Here is a 17,220-nt window from a genome sequence, read left to right as displayed (position 1 = left end):
ATCTCCCTTCCTTGATTCTTCATCCATCCTCCTTAAACAGTGCTTCCCTAGCAGTGTTTAAGGAGAGCTTTGGGAGGACCTGCTGTGCTGTCCAGTATTTCATAGCCCTCACCTACAAAGTGACTCAAGCAGCCCTATCACCTCTTGAAGTTTAAAGGGGCTAGTCTTGACCTTCAGTGTTTTCCTGGCCTAGAACTGTGCCATGAGAATGTCTGGTTTGGCTCCAGCTCTGTATGGAAAGTCACTGTGTTCTCCCATAGCTGTGTAAAGTTGGCTATCCATCACTCCCTTCCCACTGCCCGAGTCTTGTGGGATTTCCCATCTCCCTGTGTCCAGAGGTGTTCAGCCTACTGTCACTTCAGGGATTTGGGTCTGCCTCTTGACCATCTCTGGCAGCTCAAGATGCAGAATTCCAGCTGCTCATGAAGTGGTGAAAATGTTTTCACTGTTTAAACAGCAAGAGCTGCTGCACTGGAAGCACCGGGAGAGTTTTGCTTGGATGAAATACCTGGTGTCCCTTTCCCACTAGGATCCCAAGATTCCTCTCTGAAGTTACTCTGAACATGGCTGTACTTTCCCCATTTGCCCACCAGAGAAGGGAATTTAGGGCAATTTCCCATAACCTCAGTAAGCTTAAATGAATGCAGTCTGTTGCCCAGAATTAATCATCTTTGCCTGACATGTAACAATTTTATGTGCATAAAAGACCCCTTCATACAAGGTGTCTCTGTGTGCTGGAAACATGAATATTTAATTTTACATTATATATATTTAACATATATATATATATATATTTTGTTTAACAATGAAAAATGAGACATGAAGCACACGACCATCTCACAGCCACCCAAAGCAGCTCCATTTGATGTGCACACCTCTGTGGCTTGTACCTGACTGTAAGGAACAATAAACATTAAACATTCCTAGTGGTACATCAACACTGCTTTAGGGTGTGCTTTCATATTTGTTTAGACTAGGCTAGCACTGACAAATTACTACAGCCTATTTGCTTGTGAAAACACACTTTCTTAGTATCTTCACATGTTATGTTATTAAAGACCCCACATATTTTATGTTATTAAAGCTTACAGAGCACTGTTAGGACTTGCAGCACTGCATCCTTGCCATGGGACTATGCTTCTGGTCCACAAAACAGGGATGTCAGAAACACAGCATCTGCATTTGCTGCAGTTGTAACACCTTTAGAACATATAAAAATGACTATATACCCATGGTCTCATTACTCTGTTTGCTGAAATTCACCCTGGAGAGGCATGTACCTTACACATACAGTAAGTTTTCAAAGCAGTATGATTACCTGTAAGACATTTTTCCAATCATCAGTGTCACTACTGCCAGCTCTCTCCCTGAGTATTTTCTTTGCCTTTTAGCACCAAAGTATAAATACAGACTAAAACTAAAGGTCCATACCTGGATAAGGAATCTTTCCATATGTAACAATTTCATACAGGAGAATCCCAAATGACCACACATCAGATTTAATAGTGAAAGATCCATAGTTAATTGCCTCTGGTGCTGTCCATTTAATAGGGAATTTTGCACCTGAAAAAAAAGCAGTCTCAAATAGTCACTTTAATTCATTTCACATTCAGCCATAGATACAAAAGCAGTAGCAAGACATAACTTAAAAAGTCATATCTTAAATGACTGTCTTTCATATCTAACTAACAGATTCCAGAAATTGCCATATAAAAGCAAACTCCTTACAGTCAAATAAAAACATTCAGGCAGCCTTTGTTGGGAATACTATATTAATTCATTTGACAACAGGGAGTAATACAAGCAGAGTCTTTCTAAGCCCTTTTTAGCCTGCTCTAACATCTTACCAGGTGAGCTAGGAAACTTTTCTGATAGCAGAAAACACATCAAAGAAACTTGACATAAAAATTTATAACCTGAGAAGTTAATTTAATCAATATACAAAGTCCAGAGCTAGCTAAACCCACAGATATGGGTCTGTACCTCTGAAAACTGCTTAACCAGACCCTTCCTGCTGATCTATTGAATTACTATAATTCAGTGCCTGCTGAAGAGCTCATCTTCCTTAATCTCAGCTGTAGTGTGTTGCTCTCTTTCTTCATATTTTAGTTCTTCCCCTCTTGCCTACGTTACCAGATATCCATCCAGACTGTGAAAACCTGAGGCTGTATCTTTAAAAGGAGAAGGGCAAAGCCAGCCAACAAACCACTCTGAAAAGCTACGCTTAAGCATGGAAGCAAAAATAAAAACTTTTCACTACAACCCACAGTGCATTTCCTGAAAGGATCCTTGACAACATTAGCAAAACACTCATGGCCAAACCCAGACATACAGCTTTCACAGCAGGTTTTTCCTCTGGCCAGTCCTGACCCTGTTATCTCCCATCCATGTGCTGAACAGGGACATGACCCAGCCTTCCAGGGTCCCTGCAATGCTGCTGAACATGTAAATTAATGCTCCAGCTCCTCAAACAGCTTCCAAAGTTCTGCTAAAGCTTTTCTTGTTACCAGCAACTACACCTGCTAGGGTTTCCTCCTTTGAAAGGAGGTCCACAAGGCATTTAAGGATTTTAAGAGAATTTAAGATCACAGTTTCTTGGCCTTTAATTCTGTGAGATGGAAGCTGAGACTATGCAATTATTTTGTTCAATTTAGGAAAAAATGGTGTGCAGTTAAATACTGTAGATTGTCTTTGTCTTTCAAATTTACTTAAAATAAACTCATCAAAAATCTTGGGGAGCACAGAAAGGTTGTTTCCTTTACTCGTTTTAGAAGTTGGCATTAGAATGCAGCCCCTAGGAAGCTGTTACAGCACTTCCTATCCTTGGTGACCATATTTCTGCTAGATACAACCTCACTGCCTCCCAGAGGCAGAAGCTTTAAAGACAAAAATAAAAATACATACCTTCCCTTGCTGTGTATTCATTGTCTTCGATCACTCTTGCTAATCCAAAATCAGCAATTTTGCACATCAATAGGTCTGAAACCAGAACATTTGCTGCTCTCAAATCTCGATGGATATAATTTTTTCTTTCTATGTATGCCATCCCTTCTGCAATCTGTAACCAAAAGAAGAATTATTTTGATATTTCAATACCATAGAGCTCCATTAGCAGGTCTGATCCTTCTTTCTTCAAAGGTATCAGCAAAGCCACATCCATCTATTCATTATTGGTGCCTTTGGAGAATTTTTTAGATGGAAGCCAGGAAAGGGGGGATTGCCATGGAAAACCTATGCACAGATCCAGCCCTGCAAAACTCTGCCTATGATAGCAGCTCTGAAAGAATAATTCGGGTGAGTAACAGCTGGCAGGATTAGAGACGTATGGAAGACATTTCCTGAAACAGAATATGGAATAAAATGTTCCTAAGATTTCTATTAAAATATCTTCTTTCCTAGTTTATTTTCTAAATACTAAGAAAATAGAAGGAATTAATGACTTAGGATACAGGTTCTCTGATGAAGCAGGTACTGATAAAGCGACAGCGCAGAGAAAGTTAAAAAACCCCAACAATTTTCTATCTACCCAGCATAAGCCTGGACAATTAGGAAGCAATTACTGAGGTAGGAGAAACACCTTCATTTTCTTCTGCAACATGTACCTGTTCATACATGAGGAATTTTTGGCAACAGCCAGCTTTCAGATAGTATCATAAGTAAATATAATCTGCATTTCAGCAGCCCAAATTGATTTCCAAACCAAATTAATAACCTCAAAAATATGCAGAGGGGATGATTTTTTTCCAGACTACTTTTTTTTTTTTTTTTTTTTTTCCTCAGGAAAAAACAAAAGAAAAGAAATTGAGATAATAGAGATAATAGTTTCTAAACTCAGAGTAATAAAACTGATGTGTAGACTGTATCCTGTCAAAAAGTTTAAACAGAGTTAAGAAAAAAGAAACCCTGTCTTTGGGAGCCATCAGTTTTTGTCTTTCTTGTGAGACTGGTGATGGGACATTCCCAGTCAAGGTTCCACCTGTGCCACAGGTGTCTGGGATGCCTGTGGGGGGGTGTCAGACCCATCTTGGCCATGTGATTTGGGAGCCCCCACGCCCTCAGATCTGCAGTGGAGCAGGGAGGGTCCTTCAGCAGTGCCAGTCCCTGGCACCTCACCACAGGCTCTGTGCTGTGCCCTGAGGAGCAGACCAGGCAGGGATCCCTCCCCAGCAGCAGAGGTGCTCCTTCCAGCTGAGCAGTAAAGCAGGCACAGCAGCTGCCCAAATTGAAGAGGACATGAACATCACTTCTGCTTCTCTGTTTTTCAGAAGTCCCCGAGGGGTGCTGCCAAGGCACTCGCTGCCACCACTTACAACACAAACCTCACAGTCTTTGTTCCCCTTTTTTGGTTTAAGCAATGGAAAAATAGAGCCACTTGCCCTCCCACTTCCTCCCCTGCAGACCTCTTGTTACAGTCAGATACATCCTTCAGAGAAATGTGACACTGCCCTTGTACAGTGCAGGGGGGTTCTCACACCAAACCAAGAAGAAACTCTGATGAAGAGAATGAGCAACACCTGCATTTCACATTTTCTAGAGGCAAGTCAAACATTTACTAATGAAGGAAGCAGCTGCTGGTGAATAATTGCCACAGAGAATCCTATTAGGGGCTTATAGACACAACAGAAGAGCAGTATTTAATTTAGAGTCTGCTTTGCCTCTCTTTGCTCCCCATGCCATGAGGAGGAAGCAGAGACGAAGAGGAAGGTTTTGCTGTAAGATTGATGCTGAGTTTGGACTGGCATGGCAGATACACCCAAAGTGCAGACAGGTCTGGTAATGCCACCAAAAATACATCAAACTCCACAGAGGAATTCCCTCCTTCCTCCCTGCACAGAGATAACATTTGGGTGAACTGCTGGACAGGGAATGAAGAATCACTTCACAAAAGAAACATTTGTGATTGTGATATTCAGTTTCCAAGTCCAACAAAGAAAAGCCATTGGAAAGACGATTTTATTTCCCCTTATTTGTGCTAGATTCACTGAAAAATGAAGAAAATTCCAAAGCAGGAAAAAATTAACAGCAAGGAATTTTGAATCAGCGAAGGAGGGGAAACACAGCGACCAAACAACTGAATTCACACATCCGGTCATGTTAAACCTTTGCTTAGGAAAAGAAGAAATAAAAAAATTGATATTTTTTGATTGAGATGGGTGCCAGAGCCCACGTGATAACTCCTAATGATTATTGTTGGGTTTTCATTGCCAAATGAAATGCTAATGCTAGAGAAATTCATATGAACAAAAGAAAATTAAAGCCTTTCCCCCTCTCTTTTAATGATCATTGGTACCTGTCAAGACTGCTCAGCTACACGTAACATCTATTTGGGAGCAGAATGGGAAAGCTAATTTGGGCTTCAGGAATATCTTTTGTGGCTTTTAGAAGAGAATTCTGCCTACACTGCTCAAGTGTTAGTGCAAAGAAGAAGTAGTTCCCAGTCACCTTTAATGAAGTACTGACACACACTTCTAGAAATACCCAAATTAAATCCTTTCAAAAAAACCCCAAACAAATCTCTACATATTAGGAACTGTGCAGCCAGGGTAAGAATGAAAGAAAAGTCCTCCAGGAGACTGTGGAGGTGTTACTGATCTGGACAGGGCTGTCTTTGGCCTGGGATCAACCTTTCAATAGCTGTACCTTTCAAGAATGTCCAGATGCATAATAAAATAAAATATACTTCTTGATCACAGAGTTTTCAAAAAGACAGTTCATCTTCCTGTGACTCTTTGTCTATGAAGAGGGTGTAGACACTTTGTAGCTGGCCAGTGAAAACTCTTGCAAAAGACACATATCTTCAAATGATACATCAGTGTAATAATAATTTTCAGTTTGTAGTAGTGCTTATTCTAAAGGTGAAGTCAGGAGAGGCTGAAAAATCATATTCCTCTTGTCCCAGTCAAGCAGCTATGTAGTTAAAGCAGATTCACAGAGGAAAAAAAATTATTATTAAAGTAATGTATATAATTATGCACTGGAACATTAGAGTGTATCATTAAAATTCAAAGAAGCATGAAAAGGAGTACACAGTGGAAGTGTTACAATGCCAAATAAGACTTAAAATTAATTGTAATCTAGGGATGACTTTTTACTATGATTTTAAAAATGAGGGTAGAGAGGAATTAAAACACTGCATCAAAAATCTCTATTAATTTTATTCTAAGTTTACTATGATTTCAATGGCACTGTAGCCTTGGAAGACAGAAAGAAGTTGCCAGTCAAGCTGTAGATCATAGAAGAATTAATGAAACTATCAGCGCTGCATGAGAAAGAAGGAATGACTGTTTTTAGGACAAAGCTTTGACCCTTTCGAAAGTTATGAGTTTGTTTAGTAAACACAGGCAGTTTTCCTAAGCACAGCCCTTACATATGTGCATCCTACACAGAAGGTAATGGATTTGCATAAGAAGCAGGAAGAGTTTACACATACAAAAGGTTTGCTGAATTTGTGTCATATGTTTGCAGCAGAGCTAATCAAGCAGGAACAACTATGAATTCAGGAAATGTGAAACAAAGAATTGGAGGCTCTTCTGGTAAACTGCCTCTGAGGCAAGACAGAAACCAGCCAGTAAAACCCCGAGTGTTCCAGTTGCTTTAGGAACTGAAGGAGCCAGGCTGGTGCTGACTCCTACAGGAAATGCCACAGCTCTACTCTGTACTAAGGCAGACAGAATGTGCAGATAGAATGTGCTTGAAGATATGCTTGCAAAACTCAGTTTCCCTCAAAACATTTTAATTTCAGAGACCTCTAACATTCATCTCCAATGGATAAACTTGTCTTTGCCAGGGCATAGCTAATGTTAAATTCCTCCAGCCCCTATTCGTATGCACTGATTAAAACATGAGAGATACCTTCAGCTCTGTCAGAGAGCAGGCTGCTTTAGAAACTGGGCTGGACCACCTTCCCAGCAGGCATTTTCTTGCCATCTTTTCCACAAACCTGATTTCATAAATCGTGACCATTAGTACAGAAAGTAAACCACCAAAGTCCAGACCCCACAGCTGTAAGTTAGGGTAGGCACTGATGTAAGTGTGACCCAGCAACAGCTATCTCTCCAAAAATCCCCACCAGCAGGTGTGTTCACCTGTCCAAACAGCTAAGTCAGTATAGCAGAGCAGCAGTGTAATGTAATTTCTTGCTTGAAAAATGCTTACTTTCAAAAAGTTGTTTATTTCACCCAGAGGAGCAGTCCTCATTTTGCAAAGTCGGAATGTTTCACCTCTTGCAAACACATATTTTTTTTCAAGACTCTTCAAGGCAAAGGCATAATGAGCTCAGGAGCACTAAACAACAGCCTGGCAATGCAAACAACAACCCACAGTGCTCTTGACTTGGAAAATCAGCTTCAGCTGGGGTTTCCTGTACAACTGCCTTCTTTACCCAGCTAATGGTCACAGAGACCACATCCTCCTCTCCCTTTCTCGCATTCCCAGTCCCTCCTGTGTTTGTAAAATCACAGATGGATGAGGGCAAAAAAACCCCTAATGCTCAGCTACCATTTCTTGCATTTTCAGTGATCCTGAGAATCTTGGATTAAGTAAAGTGCTTTGCCAGAATGGTATGATCAGAGAGTAATGAAGAGCTCAAGTGTGCGTCCACCAAGGAAAAAAAAAAAGCCTGATCTTATCTAAGAAGAAGAATCCTCACCTCTTCACCACAAGCTTCCTTCTATTTTAATTTTAAACTCTCCTGAAACATACCTCTCCAAATTTCTTTTCCCTTTGCTCTGCAGAGAGGTTAACATCACTTCTGTAAGAATAAATTAGTGTTCCATTGGTACAAACCAGAGTCACGCCAAAAAACTCCACACCTCTTGTGTTCTCCTTTACACACAGCCTACATTCAGGAAAAGAGTGATCCACAAGTTACCTTAGCAGAGGTCTGAAAAGATTTTTGTCTATCTTTTGCCCTAAAGATCTATTAATTAATTCAGACTGCCAGAGACTGGTGGAACGTCTGTGTTGGTCAGAGGGAAATCTCTGGTCTGGAATCACACACATGCAGCCTGCAAGTCTATTCCTCACACTCCTGTTATCACACAGTGGCATTAAGGGCTCTTTACAAACATGCTCAAAAACCCTACAAATTCTTTCTGTAAGAAAAATCCCAGTATCTCTGTTCCAAAGTTTTGTTTGGGCCTCAGCCAGAAATCCTCAGAGAGGCATTCCTGAACATCCCTTTAGGATGACTGCAAGCCAGTCTCAGGAATTTCTCTTGACGGTCTACATCCTATATGGCAAGAGCACAAGCACACCACCTGTGCAGCACAAGGTCCAGTGCAGGAGCTGGCTGTGAGGGGCTGCTGTCAGATCAGGGTGACAAGTGATGTCCATTTGAGGTGACCTTCAAAGCTCTGAGAATGGCAATCTCTGACCCTTGTTATCTCAGTGATTTACCCAAGCTGTACACAGAGTTGCTCTTTAGCTCATTACCCTATTCAAGCCTTAAATTTCTGAAAACACAGCATTAATTTAAGATGAACACAACGTCCCTAACTCCAACTAAAAGGTCTGCTGTGAAACCACATGTGCTTTTCTCTCCCCATCTCAGGTCTCCTTTCACATCAGCACTCACAGATATTCTTTTCTCTCTTGAATTCTACACATTATCTTCAAAGCTACCTCTTTTCTGCCCACTGTCACTCATGTCTTCAGACCATGACCTGGGATCCAGCAGGTTTTCTGCATCTACAAAGCTTTTATCCCACTAAAAATAATTTCTCAAGGACAAATTTCCCAAAGAGTTCAGAAAATTTAAAGAGACTATAGCCACACTAAACCAATAACTATAGGAAAAATAGCTCTTCCATTGAGTCTATGTGAAATAAAAACCTATATTTGATATATTGAACATCTATATAACAATAGTAAATATATAATATACTATAGAATACAATAGTTTCTGTTGGAAAGGACCTTCAGTGATCATCTAGTCCATCTGCTTTACCACTTCAGGCCACCTTAACCAGAAATTAAAGCATATATCAAGGACATTGACCAAATGACTTGTAAAATATCACAGGTTTGGGGCATTGATCACCTCTCTAGGAAGTCTGTTCCTAGGTTTGACAACTCTTTTGGTAATGAAATACTTCCTAATATCTAATTCTATAATTATTTGTATAGCAATAATTACATTAAAATTCATATAATATTCTTATTGCGAATTTTTGGTGTAAATTCCTAATGTTTTATTATACCTATTATTTTTTTCCCATTTTTTCTCATGAGTTATAACAAGTTAACATAATAGGGTACAACAATCTGTAAACTCTAATGCATATTAAAAAAACCCCAAAAAAGGTTGGTTAACAATAACCTACCAGAAATGTCTAATAATAATAACTAATAATATGAAGTACAACCTGCAAATGCAGAATTACTACTCTGTTTTTGTTACATGCCTCCCTGAATACCCAATTCTGATAACTGTCCAAGACAAAACACCGGGCTCTGGGAGCTTTGATTGAGGCTTTGACACACAAATCACTCAGGAGTCTCTCTTCAGATTTCATTTAAACATAGATAACTTGTATATTTTGAAACAATCATCCTGGTTCATAAATCATACACTAGTACCTGAAACACCATTTCACAATAATTTACCTAAGAATTTGAAACCAAGAAGGGTACACTGAGGTTAAGAGGAGTTTGACCAGTTAACCTAACTTAAGAAGTAAAAAAAATGACACATTTATTAACTCTGAAAGGATCTGCTAAGCAAAAACTCTCAACTTGTCTTTACACTTTCAATTTGTAGCTGCTCAAATTGAAAGCAGCCTTTTCACAAAGGAAGGCAGCTGGGTACTGCTGCCATCTGAACAGGTCACCAGCGGTATTTAAGAGTTAAGCCAAAACACATATTCCCTTTGAAAATTCTTCCATCTGCTTCCTCCTTTCAATTAACTATATTTACTCAAAATTGACCTGTAAATTACATTTTTGAAATGTAAAAATCCTTAGGATAAAATGGCCTAGTATGAGTTTCAGACTCTAAGAGAAGTAACCTCAAAATATAATTTTGAGCACATTTTTTTAAGCTTTACCTGAGCAGAGAAGTCGATTAGCTTTGGAAGCAACAATTTACTTCCTTCATCACTTTTCAGAAAATCCAGCAAACTTCCTGTTAAAACAGAGAAAGATTAGATCAGTGCATCTTATAACAAAAATAAACTCACATTGGTTCCCCAATTTTCTGGGTAACAAAACTGGTGCAGTGACGTATTTTCAAGTTGACTACAGCAAGAGAGTCTCTTTGCATGGTTTAATGACAGGAACACCCAAAACAGCATGTCAGACATTCGAGTTTTGCTGTTTCCCTGGCTGTAGAAAACTCCCATGAGGTCACACCTCAGTTCAATGGGGCTGAGTTTGATAAGCATCCTACTCTTTCCTACCATCAGGAAAGCTATCTAGGAGAATCAGATACATCAATCCTTTCCAAGTCATACAATTTGTTCATTAAGTTACAGCAAAATTGCTTGAAAACAGAACAAAACAAGAAAAACTACTATCCAAGATAATCTGAGAAGGAAACTGCATATTTTGTAATGCTCTATAGAGTCCTTTCCTAGTAGTGCAGCCACCCTTGCAGGACCATTCCTCACTCACCTTTATCAATTCAAGTCCCACATAAGGCAATTCCTAAGGTTTGTTTTAATTGCCTTGCAATGATACCAGAAACAAAAGTTAGGTAGGGAGTCCAAAGGAACCAGAGCTATTCTGGGGGTTATCCTCTAATTCAGAAACAATAGAAAATGCTGCATTTAAGAAAACGGTAAAAATGTTTTATCTCACAAATGAAGTAATGAGTCATAAAATTAAAGCTTCAGCCCATCTTAAGGATAGGTGCTCCTCCCTTTAATATTTGAACATTCAAAAATAACTCTATCATTCCTTTCTTTACAAAGAAAGGGAACTAGTTTAGGAGAAGCAGAAGAGTTCACTAAACTATTGCTTGCAGATTGTCGTGGTTTAACCCCAGCCATCAACCAGAACCCATGCAGCCACTCACCCACCTCCCACCAGTGGGACCAGGGAGGGAATCACAAGGGTAAAAGGTAGAGAACTCATGGGCTGAGGTAAAGACAGATTAATAGGAAGAGGAAAAGCAAAAGCTGTGCAAACCAGCAAAGCAAAACAAGGAATTGATTCAGTGCTTCCCATGGGCAGGCAGGTGTTCAGCCATCTCCAGGAGAGCGGGACTCCATCACATTTAATGGTTACTCAGGAAAACAGACACTGTACCTCCTTCCTCCTTCTTCCCTGCCTTTCTATATTGAGCATGATGCCACATGGTCTGGAATATCCCTCTGGCCAGCTGGGGTCACCTGTCCTGGCTGTGTCTCCTCCCACCCTCCCAAACACCCCCAGCCCCCTCACCAGTGTGGCAGCACCAAAAGCAGCAAAGGCCTTGGCTCTGTGCAAGCCCTGCTCACTGATAACAAAAACATCTCTGTGTTATCAGCTCTGTGTTCAGCACAAATCCAAAACAGAGCCCCATTCACCTACTGGGAAGAAAATGAACTCTAGCTCAGCCCAAATCAGCATGCAGATGCAATGTTTTTCTCACCTTTTGCCATGAACTCTGTTATAATATAAATAGGCTCTTCTTTGGTCACTACAGCATAAAGCCTAACGAGCTTATCATGCTGAAGTGTTTTCATGAGGTTGGCTTCCTCCAGGAAGGCTTGCACAGACATTGTTCCAGGCTTCAGAGTCTTCACAGCCACTTTGGTACTGTTAAGATAGTAACCTACAGGGAGGGAACACGATCAGTGCACTGAAGTCACTCTGCAGCCCACAGTGTCCCGACCAGCAGGAATTCGTAAAGCAGGTGAGGTTGGATTCCAGGAATAGCTGAGAGCCTGAAAACAAGTGCCAGATGTAGCACAAATATTTATGCTAGAATTCCTTCTTATTTTGCAACTTATACAGCACTGCAGAGAAAAATGATCCATTCCCTGTTTTTAGAAATCAGTTATCTGAAAAAAAAATAAAGCAAGCAAATGATCTTACCTCATACCAAGTTTCCATTTACAAGTAGCCCCTGAATACTTGGTCAAGGCACATTTCAATGAATGTCCACTTAAATTGCCTCAGAACAATAGAGTCCAAGGACTGGCTGGAAATTTCTGAAGTATCTTAAATCCCATGATTACACTTATTTCATGCATGCCAGTCTCATGCTTACAATCCTTCCTGCAACCCTTGGTGCTCAAAATGGAGCATTACGGGAAAGTGCAGCTGAATGGCTCTCGTGACCAACAAGGACACGCTGCCAGGACTGCAATCCTGCAGTGCTCAGCACGAGATTCAAAATGTGATAACTCCTTATCACACAGCCCATGCCAGGAGTGGAGGAGACTGCGGCTGTGGCTCATTTCTCTCTTTTGCAAACCTTCTAACGTAACATTCTAATTCTATAAAAAGCAACTAGCAGTAAAGAGAAAAGCACAGAATTATTTTCAGATGACATGTTTGACAAACAATAAATAAATGTCAAAGTAGCATTAAAAATATTGTGGCGAGCACTTATCCTAAAGTTTATCTTTGCCCTAAAGTTCACCTTGTGAAGTCATATAATTTGAAAATTGAAGAAATAGAAGAGAGAGAAAGAGGGATATAAATGCAACTTTTATCCCTCCCCATACCCATTGCAACACTGTAGAAATATTTCTCAGAAGAGGTGAAACCTTCATGACTCAACAAAATAGCTCATTTCCGTATTCAGCAACAATCCAGATCATTGCCATGATGGATACACCTCCAAACGGGAATCCATCATTTCCTTATGGTATTTATTGTCCAACAAAAGAAATCAGTGGCAAAGCAAGGACCTAGCTTCCAGATCTTAAGTGCTTGCTCTGAGCACTGCATCTTTTTGAAGAAGGATCATCACCTGAGAAAAGCCACTATGCCACAATCACAAAATATTCACCTGCATGATTATTTAAATCTATTTTTCCAAACATGGTCAGGTCAAATCATACCAAAGGCATTTCTCTAAGTTACCTAATAGTAAGAAATTAGTTACAGGTCAAATCCACTCTCAAAGCTCAGGTATATGATTTATAACTACCAGAATAACAGAAAATAAATATATTTCTCTCTGTTTAAGAAGCAGAAAGACTATTTGTATCATTTCTACTATTCCATTCCATGCCCTAAAACAGAGCATGAGCTCCACTCTCAATTGGTTGAAATCTCTACTGATAATAGAGAATACTAATTAATAAAACTATTTAATTGTTGTATTAATAGAGAATACTAATTAATACAACTATTTCAGTGGAGAAATTATGACCAATACACTTAAAATTAACTACCTAAGAGTATTTTACCTTCACTAAAGATATCCCTCAAACTCAGGTCTTTTGTTTTAAAAAAAGGTAGTTTGCTTTACTACACCATCTCTGTGATACTGAGGTTTTCTGCTGTAAAGAAGTCTACTTGACTCTCTGGTGGTATTGTGCAAAACAAATAACTGGTGAGATTACCAGAAATATCTGATCTTGGATTTCTCTCTTGTTCATTTATTTCATCATGTATTGGGAGGGATGGGACACCAAAACAAGATGGCCATGAGCTCTGTGACCACACTCTGGTATTGCTAACAGCTGCAGAAGAAAATACACTTCCAAAGCACGCATTACTTGTATTTTAATTCAGAGCTTATGGAATAAGAGAATCTTTTACACCTGAGATGCAAGCAAGATGTGACTCATTAATAAACTACACTATAATCATTGCATTTGCCTTGTTAACTTTCCTCTTAGCCCTGCTTGAGAATTCTCTTCATGGATTATTAATACCACAGAGCATCATGATTCACATCATATCAGTTCTCACTAGGAACAAAAATGCATAAAACATAGACCCTGCTCTTGCAGTGCTGCTCTGCTTCACCACATCATTAAAACAGCTGCCCAGATGCACTGAACTCCATGGTCTAAAAACCTTTCATACCATGGCAGGAAGGCAGTCTCTTTGCAGTTTTAGCCACTGTTTAAAATCAAATGTGAAGCAAGCACTAGCATGAAAGTCTGAGGATCGTGTGGTGATGTCTCACGCAACAAGCCATGTTCTTTTTTACATATTAGAATTTAATTCTCAAAAAAAATTAAGTGTTTCAGTATTTATTTTGCAGTTGATTACTATTATTTTGACAGAGTAGTGTCTTGCATAGCCAGGTTGTCCCCAGATTCTTGCATGGGTTTAATCAGGCCAAGGTGTGATATGAACTTATAATAGACAAGTGAGGTTGAGTCTACCATTTCTGAACAGGACTGAAGATGCAGAATTTTGTGAACAAACCTCTAATATGCAGCTTTCTCCTTCCTCTGCTTTTCCAGTAATTTCCTGGGAACAACTTGTGGGAGCTATGGAGATATGACATTGCTAGAAGGCACAATGGCTGAAGCAGCTGCTGTTGGAGGATTATTGGGAAAGAGTCTGAGGAGCAGCAGCTTCTCTGCATCCAGCTGCACATCAGCACTTCACTCCTTTCCCTCCTACAGCCATCATTCAGCTGCAGGACAGAATAATGCAGCAGCAGCTCCATCTCTCACTCATCTCCACACAGCCCATTAAATGTGAAGGCAGAAAGCCCAGGCTGCAATGATGACCAAAACAAGCACATAAACAATAACTCAGTAGCCTAAACCCAGAAAATCTCTATAAAATGCATAAAATTGCACTTGTATTGATAGAAAAAAAAAAAAAACCAAACTGGAAAACTGATAGCAACTTTTCTCTGTGTAAAAGTAACTCTTCAGAGCTGGAGGAGATTCACCTGCCCATTCCACAAAACAGATTTTCTGCATAGGTCATACAGGAACACAGCCAAGTGCTGGGGACATATGGAGGCCTGCTTTTGTTCCTAGGATTTTCTTACTCTTTCCATAATATAAGTTAATTTCCTCCAAACTGTTCAAGAGGAAGATGTCCACATGGAAGCCCAGAAAGTATTTACAGAGATACTAAAAAGAAAAAAGACCATAACAGCTATAATTGCATATCTTCACACTTCAGTATCAGCATTATCTGTATCTCTCAGAAACATATCTTTCCCATATCTCTCAGAAACACAGAGGGGACCTGTGGAAAGCATCTGTGTCCAACTCCCCAAAGGACACCTAGAGCTGGCTGTCCAGGAATTGTGTCCAGTTGGTTTTTGATTCTCCCCAAGAATGGAGACACCACAACCTCTCTGGGCAGCCTGTGCCAGTGCTTGGCCACTGACACAGTGAGTGTTTGGAAGGAACCTCTGTGTTTCAGTGTGTGCCCATTGCCCCTGGCCCTGTCACTGGGCACTCTGAGAAGAGCCTGGCTCCATCCACCTTGCATACCTCCTGCAGCTATTTACACACTCTGATAACATCCCCTAAGCTTTCCCTCAAAAGAGAGGTGCTCCAGTCCTCTCATCATCTTTGTGGCTCTTTCTGGGATTCTGTCCAGTAGCTCTGCATCTTTCTTTACTCAAAAGGACAATTCCTCTGAGTGGGACACTCTTCCCTCTGAAAGCACAATTCCAAATATCCTTTATCAAGAAGAAATTTATTTAGTAATTGAACCATGGAACAACATTTCTAATTCACATGATGGCTGAAAAAAAAATTTTGTTCTCTGTGAGACGGCAGTGCAAGAACCAGCTCTCAAATCAGGAGAGCACAGCAACCAGATTATTGCTCAGTACTCCTACATAACTCCCTGGGTGATCATTACAATACACACTGTTTGCTGACACCCTGCACCACACAGCTGACCTAATATGCTTTTCCATCTTGAACTTCTTTGGTTCCAAGTTTAATCATGCTCCTGATTTGAGAGGATCTGTGCCATGCAAATCATCTTCTTTCGCTTCAGAAAGAAAGCAAAGAAGAGGAAATGCAGCCATTGCTTTCACAGTACATTAGTTTTTCTCACAGTGCAGCATTCAGACATAGGCCTCAGGCCCAGTTTAGATGTTGAAATAATGACAAAAACAAGAGGAAGCATCTTGAAGCAGAAACACCCTTTTAAAGTTTTATTATTTTCTGTGTCTATGTGCAGAAGTAGTCACTTCCCAAAATGATCTGCATTTTCAAGCAGGTGATTGGCTCCTACCACAGTGTTTCAGTGTAAGTTAAACATTTGTTGCCCCGGTTTATTAGGCAGAAATAACTGAACAATGGTTGACACTTGTCCTGATTAGTATCTAAATTGTCACTCATGTATATCATAGCTAGAGGGTTTCTTAAGCCTCTTCTCGTGAAGGCTGATAAAGGCTGAATTTGGCTATATTACATTAGAGATGTGTTGCTTGCACTTTTTACGTGATTTATACCAAAAGATTGCACCTGAGACTCAGTTAGAGCTTTTTGATTGACACTGCAGTTGAGTGTGTTTAATTTGCCACTCAAACTGCACCAGTCCGTGCTTTGCTTTTCTAAATGAGAGCATCTCTTCAAAGCAATGACATTCCTGTCAGACTGACACACTCCCATGGATTATCAGAGACCGCTTCATAGCTTTGTGTCTTCTAGCCAGCTTTGGGACACACTTCTAAGTTGCTCAGAAATGCTCTGCCCATAGAATCTTAGGTCTTAAAATTAATAATGATCATCATCATCATAATCTGATCTTTTATCATAACAAATTCATTCCTACTTAAACATAATGTCCCATAAAACAGATTTGGGGAAAGGCTAAGAGAATGACTTGGCCTGAAGAAACATCTTAATGAAGACTTTGGGAGGAAGATGTAGTTAACTCAATTAAGATTCTAAGTGGCAAAAAGTGTGTAAGCAATGAATAGTACATAGAACGTGCAATGAGGAAGCAAAAGAATAATCTGATGTCAGAAGGGGCAGCATTTCAAAAGCAGGATGATTAAACCACTTCCACAGAATGTGACACTGGGCATAGCATCTTGCCAGTAGGAAGTCACTAAGGCTGAGGAAATAGTGCTTGTAAGTCAACAGAGCAGGTTATTCAGGTTACAATAATTAATGCTATCATTTTCTGCTGGGCATATATCAATGTTTACAACTTGGAAGTCTTATGACAGTTTTATTATTGCCTGATGAGTCAAGGTATGGGCTGTTCAATATCTACATAAATCACCTACTTTCTGAGCAGCACTCTGGCAGACAACACCCTTTCTTCACCCAGCATGGCAGTACCATGCACTACATTGCAGGAGGCATCTTCTTCACAAATGAACTATGATATCACTAT

The 17,220-nt window shown here is 40.0% G+C and overlaps 1 protein-coding gene across 4 annotated transcripts in view; it reads right to left on the bottom strand.

Moving 5' to 3' along the window:
* LYN (LYN proto-oncogene, Src family tyrosine kinase) overlaps positions 1 to 17,220 on the bottom strand; it is a 49,483-nt gene that overhangs the window by 5,326 nt on the left and 26,937 nt on the right. For all 4 annotated transcript variants that reach the window (XM_063168916.1, XM_063168932.1, XM_063168924.1 and 1 more), the window contains exons 9-12: positions 11,573 to 11,755; positions 10,047 to 10,123; positions 2,905 to 3,058; positions 1,432 to 1,563 (exon numbers count right to left, since the gene is read on the bottom strand). In XM_063168916.1, the coding sequence (XP_063024986.1) occupies positions 1,432 to 1,563; positions 2,905 to 3,058; positions 10,047 to 10,123; positions 11,573 to 11,755 (546 nt within the window). The remainder of the gene's footprint in view (positions 1 to 1,431; positions 1,564 to 2,904; positions 3,059 to 10,046; positions 10,124 to 11,572; positions 11,756 to 17,220) is intronic.

Source organism: Melospiza melodia, chromosome 1 (assembly GCF_035770615.1).
Source record: "Melospiza melodia melodia isolate bMelMel2 chromosome 1, bMelMel2.pri, whole genome shotgun sequence".
Taxonomy (NCBI): domain Eukaryota; kingdom Metazoa; phylum Chordata; class Aves; order Passeriformes; family Passerellidae; genus Melospiza; species Melospiza melodia.
The sequence above is the reverse complement of the archived record's forward strand: the minus strand, read 5'-3'. Positions and strand labels throughout refer to the sequence as shown.